This window comes from Choloepus didactylus, chromosome 9 (assembly GCF_015220235.1).
Source record: "Choloepus didactylus isolate mChoDid1 chromosome 9, mChoDid1.pri, whole genome shotgun sequence".
Taxonomy (NCBI): domain Eukaryota; kingdom Metazoa; phylum Chordata; class Mammalia; order Pilosa; family Megalonychidae; genus Choloepus; species Choloepus didactylus.
The window spans coordinates 81,075,714-81,099,873 of NC_051315.1; the positions used below are offsets into that span (position 1 = coordinate 81,075,714).

At 38.2% G+C, this 24,160-nt stretch overlaps 1 protein-coding gene across 2 annotated transcripts in view; it reads right to left on the bottom strand.

The window, feature by feature from the left end:
* Positions 1 to 24,160, bottom strand: part of HIBCH (3-hydroxyisobutyryl-CoA hydrolase) — a 141,084-nt gene that overhangs the window by 67,674 nt on the left and 49,250 nt on the right. For both annotated transcript variants that reach the window (XM_037850657.1, XM_037850656.1), the window contains exon 7: positions 20,007 to 20,085. In XM_037850657.1, the coding sequence (XP_037706585.1) occupies positions 20,007 to 20,085 (79 nt within the window). The remainder of the gene's footprint in view (positions 1 to 20,006; positions 20,086 to 24,160) is intronic.

Here is a 24,160-nt window from a genome sequence, read left to right on the forward strand (position 1 = left end):
TATATGAAATATCTAGAATAAGCAAATTCATTGAGACAGAAAGTAGAGTAGAAGTTACTGGGGACTAGGAGTGAGTATTAATGGGCATTATTGCTTAATGGGTAGAGTGTTTCCATTCTAGTTGATGAAATGTTTTGATAATGAATGGTTGTGGTGGTAGCACAAAATTTTGAATGTAATTAATTCCACTAAATTGTACACTTAAAAATTATTAAAATGGCAAATTTTATGTTATATATATTACACAATAAAGGGGGAAAAAAGAAGTCTACTCAATGGCAAAAATCTTCCAAATTTGACAATAGCTATAAACTCGCAGAACTAAGTAGTTCCATAAACACAAAGCATAAGAAACATGAAGAAAACGACACCAAGGCACATCATAATCAACTTGCACAAAACCAGTGATTCAAAAAAAAATCTTAATAGCAGCCAGGGGAGGGCGGGGAAGACACCTACAGAGGAACAAAGATGAGGATGGCGGCAGATTTCTCGTGGAAAATAAAGTAAACGAGAAGGCAGGAAAACAGTATCTTTAAAGTAGTAAAACTTAAAAATCTGTCAACGCAGACTTCTATACCCAGGTCTCAAAGCAACTTGCCATCCATAAACATACTTAATCCATACTTACACCAGACTTAATCTCTAAATAAAGACAATAATATAATCATATTTCCACAGGAAAGGCAAATCTATATCTGATGTGTCTATTCCAGTAAGCACAAAATGCTAGCCCTTCCATGATGGAAGTGATCCAATATAATTAGCCTGCCACCAGATAACAGGCTGACCACTTTGGAGAAAGGTGATTCTCCAAATCAGGGACTGACTGTAGTCTCTGCTGCTGGCAGACTGGGTACTCAGCAATGGCTGTAGACAGGTTGGCCTTGGTGAGTGGAAGTCCATGTTACTGAGCTGATGCATAATCTCCATCCCTATCACAATGACGACTTTATTCATGAGCCTATTGGGCAATGACAGGAGTGGCTGGGGAAAGAGGTTGACAGGAATCCACAGAACAGGCCATCCTATTCACTTGATTAAAATCCTCCTCTGCTTAGACTGTGGTGATGAACGCATAACTATATGATCATACTGTGGACAGTGGATTGTATACCATGGACAATTGTATGGTGTGTGAATGTATTTCAATAAAACTGAATTTAATAAAAAAAAAAATCCTCCTCTGCTGAAGTCAAACTCTGGTAAGCATATAAAGGGGATGCAAATAACTTCATTTTTTGGCCCATTCAGAAAGGTCTAACCCAAGGCATTTTTGTCACCAATTTTCCAATCATGTTCCTTTCAAATCCCTGACCACCTAGCCAAACTTAATCACATACAACCCATGAATCCATATACAAATGCACCTCTGGTCATTTTTCCTTCTGAGCAAAATGAAAACTAGTTGCACTGTTTGAAGTTCTTCCCTTCACCACTGCCCTTCAAGGATGACCCATAAAGGGGCTATAGTGCTGCAACTGTCCAATTTCAGGAGTACCTACATATTATGTAGAATCTGTGAACAAGGCCTGAGTTTTCTTTTCCTCAGTCAAATGATCATAGGGAACTTCCCATGAGGCCACAGCTGTGGGCTGAGAAAGAAAAGGTAATGTGGCAGGAATGGGGACCACAGGCATTTGGGCCACTTTCTCTTGTAACTTATCTATGCCTTCAGGGCCTGCTCAATCTTCACCATATATATCACTCCCATTTGATGGAGTGCTGCTGTGTAAACCCAGCCTTGAGGCTTGGTGGACCAGACAACACCCAGTTTATGATAGGCAAACAGATCTCATGGTAACTTGGTGGCCCATAGTTAAACATTTGGTCTCTACTAAGGCCCAAAGCTGTTTCTCAAAAGGAGAATAGGTATCTGCAGAGGACGGAAGGGCTTTGCTCCAAAGTCCTAAGGATCTGTGCTGTGATTCTTCCATGGGGGCCTGCCAAAAGCTCCTAGGAGCATATCTAGTTGTCACTGAAAACTGCAGCATCATTGGTTCTGCTGAATCATTATGACCCAAATGGCAGAGTATCTGGCCAGCAGCCTGGGCCTGTTGCAGAACCTTCTTTTGTTCTGGTTACCAATCAAACTAGCAGCTTTTTGGATGATCCAGTAAATGGGCCAGAGTAACACACCCTAATAAGGAACATGTTGCCTCCAAAATCCAGAGAGACCAACTAGGCATTGTAGGAGGGGCCAGATGCAACAGTTTATCCTTAATTTTAGAAGGGATATTTCAACATGCCCCACACCACCAGATGCCTAGAAATTTCAGTGAGGTAGAAGGCCCTTGAGTATTTGTTGGATTTATCTCCTACCCTCTGACAGACAAAATGCCTCATCAATAACACCAGAGTAGTTACTACTACTTGTTCACTAAGGGTAATCAGCATGATGCCATCAATATAATAAACTAGTGTTATGACGTACAGAAAGGAAAGGTGATCAAGTTCCCTGTGACGGTATACTGCTGGCTGTGCCAGCTGAAAGCAAACTGCTTCTGGTGGTCTTGACTAACAATCAAGAAAAATGCATTTGCCAGATCAACCTGCATAACAGCTACCAGGTGATTTGTTAATCTGCTCAAGCTACAATACAACATCTTGAGCAGCAGCTGCAGCTGGAGTCACCAGCTGGTTAAGTTTATGTTAATCCACTGTCATCCTCCAAGATACATCTGTTTTCTGCACAGACCAATTAGGAAAGTTGAATAGGGATGTGGTGGGAATCACCACTCCTGTATTTGTCAAGTCCTCAATGATGCACTAATCTCAACAATCCTCCAGGAATACAATATTGCTTTTAGTTTACTATTTTACTAGGTAGAGGCAGTTCTAGTGGCTTCCACTTGGCTTTTCCTACTGTAAATAGGCTTAACTCCACAAGTCAGGGAACCAGTGTGGGGATTCTGCCAGTTGCTGAGTATATCTATTCCAATTCTGCATTCTAAAACTGTGGAAATAACCACAGAATGCATTCAGGCACCTACTGTGACATGAACTGGAACTAAAACTCCATTAGTCACTTGATCTCCTTAAAACTCTACTCTGGTAGACCACAATGACATTTTGAGTCCTGGAATTAATGTCAATACAGAACCATGTCCAGTAATTTCTAAAACGTCTAATCAGTTCCTTCTCCCCAATACACAGTCACTCTAGTAAAAGGCTGTAGATCACTTTGGGGAAGGCTAGGGAAGTATATATTTTTGGCAGTTGAGCAGAATCCTTCCCCAAGTGGACAGGACCTTCATCTCACTCAAGGGGTTCTGGGTCTGGAAACTGTCTTATGTCCGGGAATTGACTGAAGGGCTGTGACTCTGTGCCTGTGATTCAAGTCAAACATTTGTTCACTTGACCTAGAATTCTCCTGCTTATACAGATCAAGTAAGAATTCAGCATAGGATCCAAGATGGAAGGTTAGGAAAGAAAGAGCAAAATTCTCCTCCATGAAAAACACTAAATAAAAGACAGAAAATGCTCAAGGATAGTGGTTCCAGGGTTCCACTGGCTGGAAGGGACTTATATATCCGTAATGATTGAGCACTTGGAGAAACCAAGAGACTGCGTTTGGAATCATGTAAGTCTTTGATCCGGAGAGCTGCTGGGAAAACAGCAGCCAGACTTGCGTGGCAGTGAGGAGAAACCAAGAGTCTGTTTGGAGGCAGGTCGGAGTGGGACCTGTGGAGTAGCCAGGGAGACGGCAGAGGGAGTCACGGTCGATCGCAGCAGAGAGTGCCTTCCATGCCCAGGGCACCCGCCTAGGTATCAGGTGTGGGTGACAGCCCTTTGCACAATCACAGCTGAAGTCCTCCGACCCAGGAACAAGGCACTGCAGCAGGCGGACAATTGCAGAAGTGAGCAGCTTCCATGCCCTGTGTAGCCATCTTTGAAGTGGGCTGGGAGAAAACCCCAACACAGTGCCGCGGGCAGGAGCTTCCTCAAGGGAACTCGGGATTTGGCTGGCTTGTGACGGTGTAATTCCTCCTCCACAGAAACCTGCAGGGTGCAAAGCCTAGAGGCAGGTGTGCCGCTCAAAAGTGCCAGGAGCCCTACACCAAGCCCAGGGACTTTTAGGCCCATGGCAGAGAGGAACTGAGGGGAATCTGAGCTGAAGGGTTGGAGGCCTGCCAAAGCCCCAGGGTATTCCAGCCTCAGCCCTGGGAACAGCTGGAGTACTGGGTCTGAAAGACCTTGTCCCTGCCAAACTGCACAGGGCACACCCCCTACCCACAGGGCTAGTGGTCCCCACTGCACACAGAAAATTGGTGCACTGATTGTACATCCAGATGGTTTGGTTCCCCAGTCACTGCATAAACGAACCTGGGGAGAACGGATTAAGGATAAGAAGTGGCTCAGGAGCGCCATCTGCTGGTAGGTCAGGGAAAGTGCACCCCAGCAAGCTGTAGCTCTGTCAAATTATAGATAATTGTTTAAATAAGCCTGCATATCCTAAAAGAACCTTATCAAGATAAGCAAATGCCAAGAGGTCAAAAACAACAGAAAATTATAGAGCATATGAAGAAACCAGAAGATACGGATAATCCATAATGCCTAAATTAAAAACTCAGGGGAGATACAAAACTTGGAAAAATTAATCAAATAAGTAATCACAAATACCAATACCATGGCTCAGGATATAAAGGACATCAAGAAGACTGTAGAAGAGTATTAAGAAGAATTTGCAAGAGTAAATATAAAAATAGAGGATCTTATGGAAATAAAAGAAACTGTTGATCAAATTTAAAAGATTCTGGATACACATAGCACTAGATTAGAGGAAACTGAGGAACAAATAGCAACTTGAAGAAAGTAGGCTGCAAAGTGAAAGCACAAAAGAATGAATGGTGAAATAAATCGAAAAATTTGAAATGGATCTCGGATATAATGGACAAACATGAAGCACACAATGTAAGAATCACTGGTGTTCCAGAAGGGGAAGAGAAAAGTGAAGGACTAGGAAGAATATTCAAAGACATTGTTGGGGAGAACTTCCCAACCCTTGTAAACAACATAAATATGCAAATCATAGATGCACAATGAATTCCAAACAGAATAAATCCAAATAACCCCACTCTGAGACATATTCTGATCAGATTGTCAAATGCTGAAGAGAAGGAAGAAAGTTCTGAAAACAGCGAGAGAGAAGCAATTCACCACACACAAGGGAAACAATGTAAGACTAAGTAGTGACTACTCAGCAGCCACCATGGAGATGAGAAGGCATTGGTATGAAATATTTAAAATTCTGAAAGAGAAAAATTGCCAACCAAGAATTCATTATCCAGGAAAGCTCTCCTTCAAATTTGAGGGAGAGCTTAAAATCTTCACAGAAAAACAAATGCTGAGAGAATTTGCTAACAAGAGACCTGCCTTACAAGAAATACTAAAGGGAGTCCTTCTGGCTGAGGAAAAAAAAAAAGGAAGGAGAGCGAGGTCTGGAGAAGGACACAGAACTAAAGAATTTTAGTAAGGATACGGCAAAGGAAATGAAGAGATGGGGGAAAAAATACATCTGACAAATAAAAACCAATGGATATGATGGCTGATTCAAGAACTGCCTTCACAGTAATAACACTGAATGTGAACGGCCTGAACTCCCCAATTAAAAGATATAGATTAGCAGAACGGATAAAAAATATGACCCATCAATATGTTGCTTACAACACACTCATCTTAGACACAGAGACACAAAGAAATTGAAAGTGAAAGGATGGAAAAAAATATTCCATGTAAGCTACAGCCAAAAGAAAGCAGGAGTAGCAATATTAATTGCAGATAAAATAGACTTCAAATGCAAGGATGTTATGAGAGACAAAGAAGGCCACTACATACTAAAAAAGAGGGGCAATTCAACAAGAAGAAATAACAATCATAAATGTCTATGCACCCAATCAAGGTGCCCCGAAGTACACGAGACAAACACTGGTAAAACTTAAGGAAGTAATAGATGTTTCCACAATAATTGTGGGAGATTTCAATACATCACTGTCTCCTATAGATAGATCAACAAGACAGAGGGCTAATAAGGAAACTGAAAACCTAAACAAAGATGATAAATGAATTCAACTGAACAGACATATATAGAGCATTACATCCCAAATCACCAGAATATACATTCTTCTCTAGTGTCCAAGAAACTTTCTCCAGAATAGACCATATGCTGGGCCACAAAACAAGCCTCAATAAATTTAAAAAGATTGAAATTATTCAAAGCACATTCTCTGATCACAATGGAATACAACTACAAGTCAATAACCATCAAAGATTTAGAACATGCATAAGTATCTGGAGATTAAACAACACACCCCTAAACAACCAGTGGGTTAAAGAAGAAATAGCCAGGAGGCGGGGCAAGATGGCAGACTGGTGAGCTGTATGTTTTAGTTACTCCTCCAGGAAAGTAGGTAAAAAGCCAGGAACTGCGTGGACTGGACACCACAGAGCAATCTGTCTTTGGGCATACTTCATACAACACTCATGAAAACGTGGAACTGCTGAGATCAGCGAAATCTGTAAGTTTTTGCGGCCAGGGGACCCGCGCCCCTCCCTGCCAGGCTCAGTCCCGGGGGAGGAGGGGCTGTCAGCTCCAGGAAGGAGAAGGGAGAATTGCAGTGGCTGCTCTTACCGGAAACTCATTCTACTGATTCAAACTCCAACCATAGATAGACTGAGGCCAGACACCAGAGACTCTGAGAGCAGCCAGCCCAGCAGAGAGGAGACAGGCATAGAAAAAAAACAACACGAAAAACTCCAAAATAAAAGCAGAGGATTTTTGGAGTTCTGGTGAACACAGAAAGGGGAAGGGCGGAGATCAGGCCTTGAGGCGCATATACAAATCCCGAAGCAAGGCTGATCTCTCTGCCCTGGGCACTTTTCCTTAATGGCCCTGGTTGCTTTGTCTATTAGCATTTCAATAACCCATTAGATCTCTGAGGAGGGCTGTTTTTTTTTTTTTTTTGTTTTTTGTTTTTTGTTTTTTTTAAATCCTTTTTGCTTTTTCTAAAACAATTACTCTAAGAAGCTCAATACAGAAAGCTTCAAAGAATTGAAATTTGGGCACGTCAAGTCAAGAGCAGAACTAAGAGAGCTCTGAGACAAAAGGCAATAATCCAGTGGCTGAGAAAATTCACTAAACAACACAACTTCCCAAGAAAAGGGGGGTGTCCGCTCACAGCCACCATCCTGGTGGACAGGAAACACTCCTGCCCATCGCCAGCCCCATAGCCCAGAGCTGCCCCAGACAACCCAGTGTGACGGAAGTGCTTCAAATAACAGGCACACACCACAAAACTGGGCGTGGACATTAGCCTTCCCTGCAACCTCAGCTGAATGTCCCAGAGCTGGGAAGGGGGAGCAGTGTGAATTAACAGAGCCCCATTCAGCCATCATTTGAGCAGACTGGGAGCCTCCCAACACAGCCCAGCAGCCCAGAACTGCCCTGGGGGGACGGCACTCACCTGCGACATAGCGCAGTCATCCCTCAACGGAGGACCCGGGGTGCACAGCCTGGAAGAGGGGCCCACTTGCAAGTCTCAGGAGCCATACGCCAATACCAAAGACTTGTGGGTCAGTGGCAGAGACAAACTGTGGCAGGACTGAACTGAAGGATTAGACTATTGCAGTAGCTTTAAAACTCTAGGATCATCAGGGAGATTTGATTGTTAGGGCCACCCCCCCTACCCGACTGCCCAGAAACACGCCCCACATACAGGGCAGGCAACACCAACTACACACGCAAGCTTGGGACACCAATTGGGCCCCACAAGACTCACTCCCCCACTCACCAAAAAGGCTAAGCAGGGGAGATCTGGCTTGTGGAGAACAGGTGGCTCGTGGACGCCACCTGCTGGTTACTTAGAGAAAGTGTACTCCACGAAGCTGTAGATCTGATAAATTAGAGATAAGGACTTCAACTGGTCTACAAACCCTAAAAGAACCCTATCAAGGTCAGCAAATGCCACGAGGCCAAAAACAACAGAAAATTACAAAGCATATGAAAAAACCAGACGATATGGATAACCCAAGCCCAAGCACCCAAATCAAAAGACCAGAAGAGACACACCTAGAGCAGCTACTCAAAGACCTAAAGATGAACAATGAGACCCTAGTACGGGATATGAAGGAAATCAAGAAGACCCTAGAAGAGCATAAAGAAGACATTGCAAGACTAAATAAAAAAATGGATGATCTTATGGAAATTAAAGAAACTGTTGACCAAATTAAAAAGATTCTGGACACTCATAGTACAAGACTAGAGGAAGTTGAACAACGAATCAGTGACCTGGAAGATGACAGAATGGAAAATGAAAACATAAAAGAAAGAATGGGGAAAAAAATTGAAAAAACTCGAAATGGACCTCAGGGATATGATAGATAATATGAAACGTCCGAATATAAGACTCATTGGTGTCCCAGAAGGGGAAGAAAAGGGTAAAGGTCTAGGAAGAGTATTCAAAGAAATTGTTGGGGAAAACTTCCCAAATCTTCTAAACAACATAAATACACAAATCATAAATGCTCAGCGAACTCCAAATAGAATAAATCCAAAAAAACCCACTCCGAGACATATACTGATCACACTGTCAAACATAGAAGAGAAGGAGCAAGTTCTGAAAGCAGCAAGAGAAAAGCAATTCACCACATACAAAGGAAACAGCATAAGACTAAGTAGTGACTACTCAGCAGCCACCATGGAGGCGAGAAGGCAGTGGCACGATATATTTAAAATTCTGAGTGAGAGGAATTTCCAGCCAAGAATACTTTATCCAGCAAAGCTCTCCTTCAAATTTGAGGGAGAGCTTAAATTTTTCACAGACAAAGAAATGCTGAGAGAATTTGCTAACAAGAGACCTGCCCTACTGGAGATACTAAAGGGAGCCCTACAGACAGACAAACAAAGACAGGACAGAGAGACTTGGAGAAAGGTTTCAGTACTAAAGAGATTCGGTATGGGTACAATAAAGGATATTAATAGAGAGAGGGAAAAATATGGCAAACATAAACCAAAGGATAAGATGGCCGATTCAAGAAATGCCTTCACGGTTTTAACGTTGAATGTAAATGGATTAAACTCCCCAATTAAAAGATATAGATTCGCAGAATGGATCAAAAAAAATGAACCATCAATATGTTGCATACAAGAGACTCATCTTAGACACAGGGACACAAAGAAACTGAAAGTGAAAGGATGGAAAAAAATATTTCACGCAAGCTACAGCCAAAAGAAAGCAGGTGTAGCAATATTAATCTCAGATAAAATAGACTTCAAATGCAGGGATGTTTTGAGAGACAAAGAAGGCCACTACATACTAATAAAAGGGGCAATTCAGCAAGAAGAAATAACAATCGTAAATGTCTATGCACCCAATCAAGGTGCCACAAAATACATGAGAGAAACTTTGGCAAAACTAAAGGAAGCAATTGATGTTTCCACAATAATTGTGGGAGACTTCAACACATCACTCTCTCCTATAGATAGATCAACCAGACAGAAGACCAATAAGGAAATTGAAAACCTAAACAATCTGATAAATGAATTAGATTTAACAGACATCTACAGGACATTACATCCCAAATCAACAGGATACACATACTTTTCTAGTGCTCACGGAACTTTCTCCAGAATAGATCATATGCTGGGACATAAAACAAGCCTCAATAAATTTAAAAAGATTGAAATTATTCAAAGCACATTCTCTGACCACAATGGAATACAATTAGAAGTCAATAACCATCAGAGACTTAGAAAATTCACAAATACCTGGAGGTTAAACAACACACTCCTAAACAATCAGTGGGTTAAAGAAGAAATAGCAAGAGAAATTGCTAAATATATAGAAACGAATGAAAATGAGAACACAACATACCAAAACCTATGGGATGCAGCAAAAGCAGTGCTAAGGGGGAAATTTATAGCACTAAACGCATATATTAAAAAGGAAGAAAGAGCCAAAATCAAAGAACTAATGGATCAACTGAAGAAGCTAGAAAATGAACAGCAAACCAATCCTAAACCAAGTACAAGAAAAGAAATAACAAGGATTAAAGCAGAAATAAATGACATAGAGAACAAAAAAACAATAGAAAGGATAAATATCACCAAAAGTTGGTTCTTTGAGAAGATCAACAAGATTGACAAGCCCCTAGCTAGACTGACAAAATCAAAAAGAGAGAAGACCCATATAAACAAAATAATGAATGAAAAAGGTGACATAACTGCAGATCCTGAAGAAATTAAAAAAATTATAAGAGGATATTATGAACAACTGTATGGCAACAAACTGGATAATGTAGAAGAAATGGACAATTTCCTGGAAACATATGAACAACCTAGACTGACCAGAGAAGAAATAGAAGACCTCAACCAACCCATCACAAGCAAAGAGATCCAATCAGTCATCAAAAATCTTCCCACAAATAAATGCCCAGGGCCAGATGGCTTCACAGGGGAATTCTACCAAACTTTCCAGAAAGAACTGACACCAATCTTACTCAAACTCTTTCAAAACATTGAAAAAAATGGAACACTACCTAATTCATTTTATGAAGCTAACATCAATCTAATACCAAAACCAGGCAAAGATGCTACAAAAAAGGAAAACTACCGGCCAATCTCCCTAATGAATATAGATGCAAAAATCCTCAACAAATACTTGCAAATCGAATCCAAAGACACATTAAAAAAATCATACACCATGACCAAGTGGGGTTCATTCCAGGCATGCAAGGATGGTTCAACATAAGAAAAACAATCAATGTATTACAACACATTAAAAACTCGAAAGGGAAAAATCAATTGATCATCTCAATAGATGCTGAAAAAGCATTTGACAAAATCCAACATCCCTTTTTGATAAAAACACTTCAAAAGGTAGGAATTGAAGGAAACTTCCTCAACATGATAAAGAGCATATATGAAAAACCCACAGCCAGCATAGTACTCAATGGTGAGAGACTGAAAGCCTTCCCTCTAAGATCAGGAACAAGACAAGGATGCCCACTGTCACCACTGTTATTCAACATTGTGCTGGAAGTGCTAGCCAGGGCAATCCGGCAAGACAAAGAAATAAAAGGCATCCAAATTGGAAAAGAAGAAGTAAAACTGTCATTGTTTGCAGATGATATGATCTTATATCTAGAAAACCCTGAGAAATCAACGATACACCTACTAGAGCTAATAAACAAATTTAGCAAAGTAGCGGGATACAAGATTAATGCACATAAGTCAGTAATGTTTCTATATGCTAGAAATGAACAAACTGAAGAGACACTCAAGAAAAAGATACCATTTTCAATAGCAACTAAAAAAATCAAGTACCTAGGAATAAACTTAACCAAAGATGTAAAAGACCTATACAAAGAAAACTACATAACTCTACTAAAAGAAATAGAAGGGGACCTTAAAAGATGGAAAAATATTCCATGTTCATGGATAGGAAGGCTAAATGTCATTAAGATGTCAATTCTACCCAAACTCATCTACAGATTCAATGCAATCCCAATCAAAATTCCAACAACCTACTTTGCAGACTTGGAAAAGCTAGTTATCAAATTTATTTGGAAAGGGAAGATGCCTCGAATTGCTAAAGACACTTTAAAAAAGAAAAACGAAGTGGGAGGACTTACACTCCCTGACTTTGAAGCTTATTATAAAGCCACAGTTGCCAAAACAGCATGGTACTGGCACAAAGATAGACATATAGATCAATGGAATCGAATTGAGAATTCAGAGATAGACCCTCAGATCTATGGCCGACTGATCTTTGATAAGGCCCCCAAAGTCACCGAACTGAGCCATAATGGTCTTTTCAACAAATGGGGCTGGGAGAGTTGGATATCCATATCCAAAAGAATGAAAGAGGACCCCTACCTCACCCCCTACACAAAAATTAACTAAAAATGGACCAAAGATCTCAATATAAAAGAAAGTACCATTAAACTCCTAGAAGATAATGTAGGAAAACATCTTCAAGACCTTGTATTAGGAGGCCACTTCCTAGACTTTACACCCAAAGCACAAGCAACAAAAGAGAAAATAGATAAATGGGAACTCCTCAAGCTTAGAAGTTTCTGCACCTCAAAGGAATTTCTCAAAAAGGTAAAGAGGCAGCCAACTCAATGGGAAAAAATTTTTGGAAACCATGTATCTGACAAAAGACTGATATCTTGCATATACAAAGAAATCCTACAACTCAATGACAATAGTACAGACAGCCCAATTATAAAATGGGCAAAAGATATGAAAAGACAGTTCTCTGAAGAGGAAATACAAATGGCCAAGAAACACATGAAAAAATGTTCAGCTTCACTAGCTATTAGAGAGATGCAAATTAAGACCACAATGAGATACCATCTAACACCGGTTAGAATGGCTGCCATTAAACAAACAGGAATCTACAAATGCTGGAGGGGATGTGGAGAAATTGGAACTCTTATTCATTGTTGGTGGGACTGTATAATGGTTCAGCCACTCTGGAAGTCAGTCTGGCAGTTCCTTAGAAAACTAGAGATAGAGCTACCATTCGATCCAGCGATTGCACTTCTCGGGATATACCCGGAAGATCGGAAAGCAGTGACACGAACAGATATCTGCACGCCAATGTTCATAGCAGCATTATTCACAATTGCCAAGAGATGGAAACAACCCAAATGTCCATCAACAGATGAGTGGATAAATAAAATGTGGTATATACACACGATGGAATACTACGCGGCAGTAAGAAGGAACGATCTGGTGAAACATATGACAACATGGATGAACCTTGAAGACATAATGCTGAGCGAAATAAGCCAGGCACAAAAAGAGAAATATTATATGCTACCACTAATGTGAACTTTGAAAAATGTAAAACAAATGGTTATAATGTAGAATGTAGGGGATCTAGCAGTAGAGAGCAATTAAGGAAGGGGGAACAATAATCCAAGAAGAACAGATAAGCTATTTAACGTTCTGGGGATGCCCAGAAATGACTATGGTCTGTTAATTTCTGATGGATGTAGTAGGAACAAGTTCACTGAAATGTTGCTATAGTATGTAACTTTCTTGGGGTAAAGTAGGAACATGTTGGAAGTTAAGCAGTTATCTTAGGTTAGTTGTCTTTTTCTTACTCCCTTGCTATGGTCTCTTTGAAATGTTCTTTTATTGTATGTTTGTTTTCTTTTTAACTTTTTTTTTCATACAGTTGATTTGAAAAAAGAAGGGAAAGTTAAAAAAAAAAAAAAAAGAAAAAAGACAAACAAGTAAAAAAAAAAAAAAAAGATGTAGTGCCCCCTTGAGGAGCCTGTGGAGAATGCAGGGGTATTCGCCTACCCCACCTCCATGGTTGCTAACATGACCACAGACATAGGGGACTGGTGGTTTGATGGGTTGAGCCCTCTACCATAAGTTTCACCCTTGGGAAGACGGTTGCTGCAAAGGAGAGGCTAGGCCTCCCTGTATTTGTGCCTAAGAGTCTCCTCCTGAATGCCTCTTTGTTGCTCAGATGTGGCCCTCTCTCTCTGGCTAAGCCAACTTGAAAGGTGAAATCACTGCCCTCCCCCCTACGTGGGATCAGACACCCAGGGAAGTGAATCTCCCTGGCAACGTGGAATATGACTCCCGGGGAGGAATGTAGACCCGGCATCGTGGGATGGAGAACATCTTCTTGACCAAAAGGGGGATGTGAAAGGAAATGAAATAAGCTTCAGTGGCAGAGAGATTCCAAAACGAGCCGAGAGATCACTCTGGTGGGCACTCTTACGCACACTTTAGACAACCTTTTTTAGGTTCTAAAGAATTGGGGTAGCTGGTGGTGGATGCCTGAAACTGTTAAACTACAACCCAGAACCCATGAATCTCGAAGACAGTTGTATAAAAATGTAGCTTATGAGGGGTGACAGTGGGATTGGGAATGCCATAAGGACCAAACTCCACTTTGTCTAGTTTATGGATCGATGTGTAGAAAAGTAGGGGAAGCAAACAAACAGACAAAGGTACCTAGTGTTCTTTTTTACTTCAATTGCTCTTTTTCACTCTAATTATTATTCTTGTTATTTTTGTGTGTGTGCTAATGAAGGTGTCAGGGATTGATTTAGGTGATGAATGTACAACTATGTAATGGTACTGTAAACAATCGAAAGTACAATTTGTTTTGTATGACTGCGTGGTATGTGAATATATCTCAATAAAATGATGATTAAAAAAAAAAAAAAAAAAAAAAAAAAAAGTAAGTGAACAATGGTGGGAGGGGGGAATGGGATGTTTTCGATGTTCTTTTTTATCTTAATTTTTATTTTATTTTTTGGAGTAACAAAAATGTTCAAAGTTTGATTGTGGTGATGAAAACACAACTATATGATGGTAACTGTGAACAACTGATTGTACACTTTGAAAGATTGTAAGTTATGTGATTATATCTAAATAAAATTGCATAAAAAAAAAAAAAAAAAAAAAAGAAGAAATAGCCAGAGAAATTGCTAAATATCTAGAGACGAATGAAAATGAGAGAACAACTTATCAGAACTTATGGGATGCAGCAAAGGTGGTATTGAGGGGGAAATTTATAGCTCTAAATGCATAGATTAAAAAGGAAGACAGAGCTAAAACCAAAGAACTAATGGAACAACTGAAGAAGCTAGAAAATGAACAGCAAACTAATCCTAAATCAAGTAGAAGAAATAAGGATTAAGGCAGAAATAAATGACATAGAGAACAAAAAAACAATAGAGAGAATAAATAAAACCAAAAGTTGGTTCTTTGAGAAGATCAGCAAGATTGACAAGCTCCTAACTAGACTGACAAAATCAAAAAGAGAGAAGACCCAAATAAACAAAACAATAAATGAGAGAGGGGGCATTACTGTGGATCCTGAAGAAATTTTAAAAAATCATAAGAGGATACTATGAACAACTGTACACCAACAACCTAGATAATGTAGAGGAAATGAATATTTCCTGGAAACTCATGATCAACCTAGACTGTCCAGTGAAGAAAGAGAAGACCTCCACAAAACAATTACAAGCATAGAGATCCAATCAGTCATCAAAAAGCTTCCCACAAATAAAAGCCCAGGGCCAGATAGCTTCACAGAGGAATTCTACCAAACTTTCCAAAAAGAACTGACACCAATCTTATTTAAACTCTTTCAAAAAACTGAAGAAAATGGAAAACTACCTAACTCATTTTATGAAGCTAACATTATTTTAATACCAAAACCAGGTAAAAATGCTACAAGAAAGGAAAACAACAGGCCAGTCTCCCTCATGAATATAGATGCAAAAAATCTCAACAAAGTACTTGCAAATCAAATCCATACATATTAAAAAAATCATACACCATAACCAAGAGGGGTTCATTCCAGGCATGCAAGGTTGGTTCAACATAAGAAAATCAATTATAATACAACACATTAACAAATCAAAAGGGAAAAATCAAATGATCATCTCAATAGATGCTGAGAAAGCACTCAACAAAATCCAGCATCTTTTTTTGATAAAAAAACTTCAAAAGGTAGGAATTGAAGGAAACTTCCTCAATATGATAAAGGGCATATATGAAAAACCCACAGCCAGCATAGGTACTAAATGGTGAGAGACTGAAAGCCTTCCCTCTAATATGAGGAACAAGACAAGGATGCCTGCTGTCACCATGGTTATTCAACATTGTGCTAGAAGTGCTAGCCAGAGCAATCCTGGAAGATAAAGAAATAAAAGGCATCCAAATTGGAAAGAAAGAAGTAAAATTGTCATTTGCAGATGATATGATCTTATATTTGGAAAACCCTGAGAAATCGATGACACAGCTACTTGAGCTAATAAACAAACTGCTTAGCAAAGTAGTGGGCTACAAGATTAATGTACATAAGTCAGTAATGTTCCTATACACTAGAAATGACCTAACTGAAGAGACACTCAAGAAAAAGATCCCATTCTCAATGGCAACTAAAAAAATCAAGTACTTAGGAATAAACTTACCCAAGGATGTAAAAGACCTATACTTAGAAAATTACACAACTTTACTAAAAGAAATAGAAGAGGACTGTGCTGGTTTGTATATATTATGTCCCCCAGAAAAAGCCATATTCTTTATAAACGCATTCTTGTAGGGGCAGTTACATTATATTAGTGTTGATAAAGTTGGAACCTTTGGATTAGGTTGTGTCCATGGAGATGTGACCCACCCAATTGTAGGTGATAACTCTGATTAGATAATTTCCATGGAGGCATGGCCCCACCCATTCAAGTGGGCCTTGATTAGTTGACTGGAGCTCTATAAAAGCTCAGACAGAAGGAGCTCACAGCTAGCTGTAGCTGAGACAGACATATTGAAGACAGCTGTGGGAACCTGATGTGGACGTTCTGGAGAATGCCATTTTGAAACGCAACCTGAAAGCAAGCAGATGCCAGTCACGTGCCTTCCCAGCTAATAGAGGTTTTCCAGACACCATAGGCCATCCTCCAGTGAAGGCACCCGACTGTCGATGCATTACCTTGGATACTTTATGGCCTTAAGACTGTTAACTGTGTAACCAAATAAACCCCATTTTATAAAAGCCAATCCATTTCTGGTGTTTTGCATTCCAGCAGCATTAGTAAACTAGAACAGGGACCTAAAAAGATGGAAAAATATTCCGTGTTCATGGACAGGAAGGCTAAATGTCGTTAAGATGTCAATTCTACCCAAACTCATCTACAGATTCAATGCAATTCCAGTCAAAGTTCCAACAACCTACTTTGCAGACTTGGAAAAGCCAGTTGTCAAATTTATTTGGAAGGTAAAGATGCCTCGAATTGCTAAAAATGTCCTAAAAAAGAAAAACGAAGCATGAGGACGTACACTTCCTGACTTTGAAGCTTACTATAAAGCCACAGTAGTCAAAACATCATGGTATTGGCACAAAGACAGACATATTGATCAATGGAATCAAATTGAATATTCGGAGATAGACCCCCAGATGTACAGCTGACTGATCTTTGATAAAGCCCCCAAAACCACTTAACTGGGACATAACAGTCTCTTCAACAAATGGAGCTGGGAGAGGTGGATATCCATATCCAAAGAATGAAAGAGGACCCTTACCTCACACTCTACACAAATATTAATTCAAAGTGGATTAAAGACCTCAATATAAGGGACAGCACCATAAAACTCCTAGAAGATAATGTAGGGAATCATCTTCAAGATGATTAGGAGGTCACGTCTTAGACCATACACCAAAGCACAAGCAATGAAAGAAAAAATAAATAAATGGGAACTCCTCAAAGTTAAAATATTCTGTACCTCAAAGGAACTTGTGAAAAAAGTGAAGAGGCAGCCAACTCAATGGGAAAAAATATTTGGAAACCATGTATCTGACAATCGACTGGTATCTTGCATATACAAAAAAATCCTACAACTCAATGACAATAGTACAAACAGCCCAAATATAAAGTGGGCAAAAGAAATGAAAAGACATTTCACTGAAGAGGAAATACAAATGGCTAAAAAACACATGAAAAAAAATGTTCATCTTCCCTAGTTATTAGGGAGATGCAAATTAAGACCACAATGAGATATCATCTCACACCAATTAGAATGGCTGCCATTAAACAAACTGGAAACTACAAATGTTGGAGAGGATGTGGAGAAATTGGAACTCTTATTTATTGCTGGTGGGACTGTATAATGGTAAAGCCACTCTGGAGGATAGTCTGGTGGTTCTTAGAATACTTAGAATACGTTACCCTTCAATCCAGCAATTTCACTTCTTGGTATATAACCAGAAGATTTGAAGGCAGTGACATGAACAGATATTTGCACACCAATGTTCAAAGCAGCATTATTCACCATTGTCAAGAAATGGAAACCAAATGTCGTTCAACAGATGAGTGGATAAACAAAATGTGGTATATACACCCGGTGGAATACTATGCAGCAGTAAGAAGGAACAAGGTCGTGAAACATGGACAACATGGATGAACCCTGAAGACACAATGCTGAGTGAAATAAGCCAGACACAAAAAGAGAGTATATTACCACTAATGTGAACTGTGAAAAATGTAAAATAAATATTTTATATTGTAGAATGTGGGGGACCTAGAGATAGACAGCAACTAGTGAAGGGGAAATGATAATCTACTAAGAACAGATAAGCTATTGAGGGTAATCTCAATGTTATGAGAATTCTCAGGAATGACTATGGTTTACATATTTTCTTGGGTATGGAAGGAACATGTTGGAAGCAATGTAATTATTTTAGGTTATTTGTTTTTCTTATTCCTTTGTTTTGTTAGAGTTTGTTAATTTTCTTGGGGTATGGTAGGGACATGGAAGCAATGCAGTTATTTTAGTTTATCTGTTTTTCTTATTCCTTTGTTTTGTTGAATTTTTTTTCCTTTTTTGATCAAGTACAAAAAGCTACTGCATTTAAAAAATTAGCTTCAATTAGTTATTTTAGGTTATTTGGTTTTTCTTATGCCTTTGATTATGGTTTGTTAATTTTCTTGGGGTATGGTAGGAAAATGTTGGAAGCGAAGTAGTTATTTTAGGTTATTTGTGTTTCTTAATCCTTTGCTTTGTTTTGTTTGAAATCTGTTTTTGTTGTTGCTTGTTTGTTTTTTAATTTATCAATAAATAAAATTTAAAGAAAAAAAGGAATTTAGTAGACTACCCATCTGTTTCACTCCCAGGTAACCAGTGATCAACTAGCAAACACTATAAGTCTCTCTGAGTAAAACTATTCTGATTACTGTTCTTACTGTTGCCCATTACAGTAGCCACAGCCACCTTTTCTTTGGAGATTAAGTGCCACAACTTGCCTCTAGCCAACCTGGATCTGATCATCCCTATTATATTTAAGGATCCAAGTTCAGTGGCAGTAGGTCCCACAGAACTATCTGATCTATAGAGAAAAGTAACCACTGAGCTCTTCAGGGTAGATGGAACTGCTCTTTTACTCCTCACAGTCCTGGTGAACTGTGTGTCCTCTGGACATTTCTAGGGTGAGTATGCACCTCTTACGTGGTTGAAATTAACATATTCATGCTAAAATTCATATGGAAAGCAGAGGACCTTGTTTTGGTTTGAATCTGTTATGTACCCCAAAAAGGATTGTTCTTTTAATCCAATCTTGTGGGGGCAAACCTATTGTGAGTGGGACCTCTTGATTAGCTTGTTTCCATGGAGATGTGATCCTGCCCATTCAAGGTTGGTCTTAATCCCCTTCCTGGAGTCCTCTCTGAGGCGATAAAAGGCAGAGACATTTTAGAGAAAGCCACTGAAACCAGAAGCTAAACCCAGGAGAGAAGGATGGGCAGACCTAGCCATGTGCCTTCCCTTGTGACACAGGAACCCCAGATGCCATCAGCCTTTTTTCAGAGAAGGTATTATCCTGTTGATTCCTTAACTGGGACATTTTCATGGCCTTAGAACTATAAATTTGTAAACTAATAAACCCCCATTGTAAAAGCCAATCCATTTCTGGTATATTGCATTCTGGCAGCTTTCACAAACCAAAACAGACCTATATAGCAAAAATAACTTTGAAAAAAAAGGGACAAAATTAACATTACCTGATTTCAAAACAATATATATAAGGTAACAATAATCAAAAGGGTGACACAGACAACTGACAAAGGAGTAAAGGAAATTCAGTAAGAACCAATAGCCTTTTGAACAAATGGTGCCAGAATGATTGTACCCCCATTTGCAAAATGAGCTTTGATCCATACCTCATACCATATACAAAAATTAACTCAAAATGATCATAGATGTAAATTTAAGAATATTTTCCCCTAATCTCTTTTATCTAAAGTAACTACAATGTTAGTATCTCCAAGTAAATATTCTTACTTTTGTGTTTTCAGATAGTTATTGAGCTAATATAAACTTTTAGATATCTTCTGATTCCAATTTCTTTTTAAAAGTTCTTTCATGCCTACATGGCACAAAAGATACCATCAATTGCTTCAACAAGAAGATGTAATTTGAAATGTATCAAAAGAAGATAACTCTAAAAATGCTTACGAAATATTTTGTTTTTTACCTATTGATGTTTCCGGCATTGCAAAAAGAGTCTTTTCGGTAGCCACTCGGAATTGCCCATGTACTGAAAGACCAACTCCCTAGAGAAAAAAGGCAATAATTTTGATTTTAAAAATACTGTAACATATAAATACCTAAACAAATTCACATACATACATTATAGAAAACAAGTAAATTATCTGTATATTCCACATAATTTTAGAAGAACTTATTGGAGAAAAAATATATGGGTATCCCTAATATGTGGAATAAATTTATTCTAGTTAAGATAATTTCAATCAAGTATCCTATGTTATACTTCATATCCTACTTCCCCAACTCCCTCACATTTCAAAATAGATGCATGATCATAGAATAGTGACTCCTTCCTGAACTACTGAGAACTGCTTAATAGAACCAATAATCAAAACAGAAACAAGCCCACCCATAATCAAGCTAGAAAACTCCAGTAGTTTTGAATATAATATGAATACATTTTATTTCATCAAATAAAATTAGGAATGTCATTTTTCTCACATACAACATTTAATGGGGCCAATGATATAACATCTAAAAGTTGCTTACTAAACATAAGTTTTGGAAGCTAAGATTTAGTTGAAAGAATATCTCTGACTTACTGAATGTCATTGAGAAGGGCAAACACAGTCACCTTTTAAATACTAAAGACATATTTGAATAAGATGAAATGACAAGTATGTACATGATGACAAAGTTTATGACAGTGCTCACATTGTAAAATACATTTCCTTTATTATGGTCTTTTCACATTACTCAGAACTTCTGCTCCTTTTAGTTCTTCTCATTCTTAATCCTTTTTAATCAGTGTACTCTATCTTTGTCATCATAGAGTTAACTGAGTTAAAACATGTCAAGTATTTGGAACAATGTCTGGTCCTTAGCAAGGTTCTGTAAGTGTCAGCTAAACAGAAAGAGCCTCATTTCTATTTGAGTTTGATTCTTCTAATTTTTCATTACAATTTCCTTAACTCTTTCAAAGATCTTGAAAGACTCAGTTCAGTCATTTAAAAGTTCTTAAAACTTTTAAAACTTTGGTTATGAAAATATTTGGAAATGTGCAATTTACCATAAATTTTGTGTACTGTATGCTAAACTTAAATTTTAAGAGGGTATATAAAAATATGGAAATGAATAAAATTATCAAGCACCAGCTACATCAACATTTGTAAATTAAAGTTACAATGATAGATATTCTCTATATAGGCAAATATGATTATTTATGTTACAGGTATTCTATTAGGACACAGTCAACTGGAAATATTAACTAAAGTAGATTGTATAATACTTCACGACTGTATAAAGTCTTACAAATTCTCATAAAAATAAAACATTACTAGTTATATTAATAATTCCTTGTATTATTTAAGAGTCCTTGCCTCATATTCTATTTAAAACTTTCAGTTTATCATAGTGTAACTGAAAGTTATTAGTGTTCAGGACCGTCTTCCTAAGAACTTTAAAAGAGAAAGACTGAATTAGCAGTTTTCAGACTATGTTTTGTTGAGCCCTAGGATTCAGAAGAGCTGCCTCAGTCTGGGGATGCCCAACAGGTAGATCTCCAGGCCTCACTGACTAAGCCTGTTTCAATCAGAACTTCTCTGGTTATTGCCCCCTCCCTTTTCAATTAACCTTGAATTCCACAAACAGCATATGACTATATCCCTCTTTATTAATCAACCATTTATGTATAAGGGTAAAGTCCTCTCTGACCAGTAGCTAGTGGTCTTGTACCTTCCTCCCCAGAGACACACAGTTATTACCAATTTGGTATGTAACCCTTCAGATTGTTTCCCTATGTATCTCTAATACATATTTGAACAAATTTGTATATTTATCTGCATATTTAACATACACACATATAAAACCCAAACTCTATTCTATGGCCTGCAAGGCCCTACATGATCTGGACTAGCCTCTCTCTCTGACTTTCTCTCCCACCACTCTTCCTCATGCTCATTCCACCAGTCACAGGGCCTTGTTCCATTCCTCTGAAACTTCACAACCTTACAATTTCAATTAATCATATAATTTTAAAATGAGAAAAACATACTAGAGATGGTCATTGCCTGCTCCATCCCTGCCCTTTCTCTCAAGGAATCTGCCCTGTCCAGAGACTCTGCCAATCCTCCAGAAGGCTGAACTAAGGAAGGGCTTTGGAGTCAAGAACAGCTAATTGAGGCTGACCAGAATCCTAAGGCCTGGGGAGCAAAGAGAGGAAAAAATTCAACTAGACAAGAGTCTCACTCTTAGGTATTTAGACTAAACAACAGTGGAAGCTAATTGATGATAGCCAATGAAGTTTAAAGGTCATGTGAAATTTGAACTGAAGAGGCCATGACAGCCAAGTGAAAGTTGAAATTATGTGAGGTAGGGACCAAAAAACTGAGAAAGATGAAGACTGTACAACACAGAAAACAAAGCAAACATACAAAAAGAAGCAAAGAGATGATGAGAGAAAACCACACTACTTAAATCTGCCTTAAGTCCATACCTGCAGTCCAATTCTCAAGAAGACAAGCTACGCTGTGGTTTTTGTCTTTGGATTCCCATTTAAGCCCTGCACTTGTTCAATTCATTTCTAAATTTGTAACTTGTGTTTTACTTTTATCATAATCATTTTCACTAAGGATTTACCAGTTTCATTAGTCTATAAAAACAATTTTTGCCTTTGTTGATCTTCTCTACTGTATATGTAGTTTGTGAATTATTATTTCTACTCTAATCACTCCATTATGATGTCATACAAACTTAAGTTTCAAACATTTGGAATTTTCTAATTATCTATTACTGACTGCTATCTTAATTCCACTGGAGCCCAAGAACATATTCCATAAACTTAATCCTTTGAAATATGTTGAGACTAACTCTATGGTCAACTTTGGTAAATAATCCATGTACACATGAAATGAACATGAATTTGAAGTTACTGAGGTGATGTTAATTCCATCAAGTTTATTAAACAATGCTCCAATCATGTGTTATAGGTTATATATATATTTATATATACATATACTGTATATGTTTGTTTCATCTGTTACTGAAAGAGATGAGTTAAAAATCATTTCCTATGATTGTGGTTTTCTTTATTTCCCCTTTTAGGGTTTTCCATTTTTGTACAAGATGAAACAATTAAAAATGCTTAAAAATATCATACCAGTAGCATTATTTCAGATAGGCAGAGGTTGTCCCCATAGTTTTAGTGTGTCATACTGTATGCTATGGACCTCATTTGGTAATTCAGTTCAGCTTGATAATCAGTTATAAACTGAGTTTTAGACAAATACTTGAATCTTCCTGCACTTGATACAACAAAGTAAATTACAGAATCTGACACTAGTAATCTTAAAAGGGTAAAAAGATGAACAGAGCTTTCAAAAGATTGAACTAAGCCTTACCTGCTAGGGGAACAAAACTTGGAATTTAGGGCTTGCCAAGAAAAGGCTTTGGTTTGAGCCCCTAAATGCTACATCTAACGAGTTAGATGGCCTGTGCTCAGACAGGCCCTCACTTGACTGAAGCCCAGCTTCGAATCCTCTTACTCCTGGTTGGATTAAGATATTTGGGATTTTACTAGTGCCCTTAACCTAGACGCATCCCAGATAGAAAGGTATATTGTCTGTGGAGAAAGATAACATCATCCTAGGGCACAAATAATCTCTGCATCTGTAAAACTCAATTAGAAACAATCAAACGTGAGAAAAGATCACATGACTAAAGCCAAAGGGAAAATACACAATAGAAGCAGATTCACAGAGCGCACAGTTATAGATTCATTATATCTGACCATTTTATACTTATGAAGTGTCCTTCTATCTCAAGTACAAGCTTTTTGCTATAAAATTTACCTTGTTTGATATTAAACTAATTATACCAGCTAGTTTTTTGGTGTTGATATGGTTTCTTTTTCTATCCTTTTACATTCAACCCTCTGTGTTTCACATTCAAGATGTATCAAGCACTTGGACATTCCTTGTGTTTCACTTGGATTATTATTTAACAATTATTTTTGCATTACTGTGTTGATATTGTTCAGATAAAGTAAAATGAATCCGATCCTATTTTAATCTACTATAAAGAATGCTAAAAGCATAAATAACTAAATGAAAACTGAACAAGTATATAAATGTAGTCATAGTC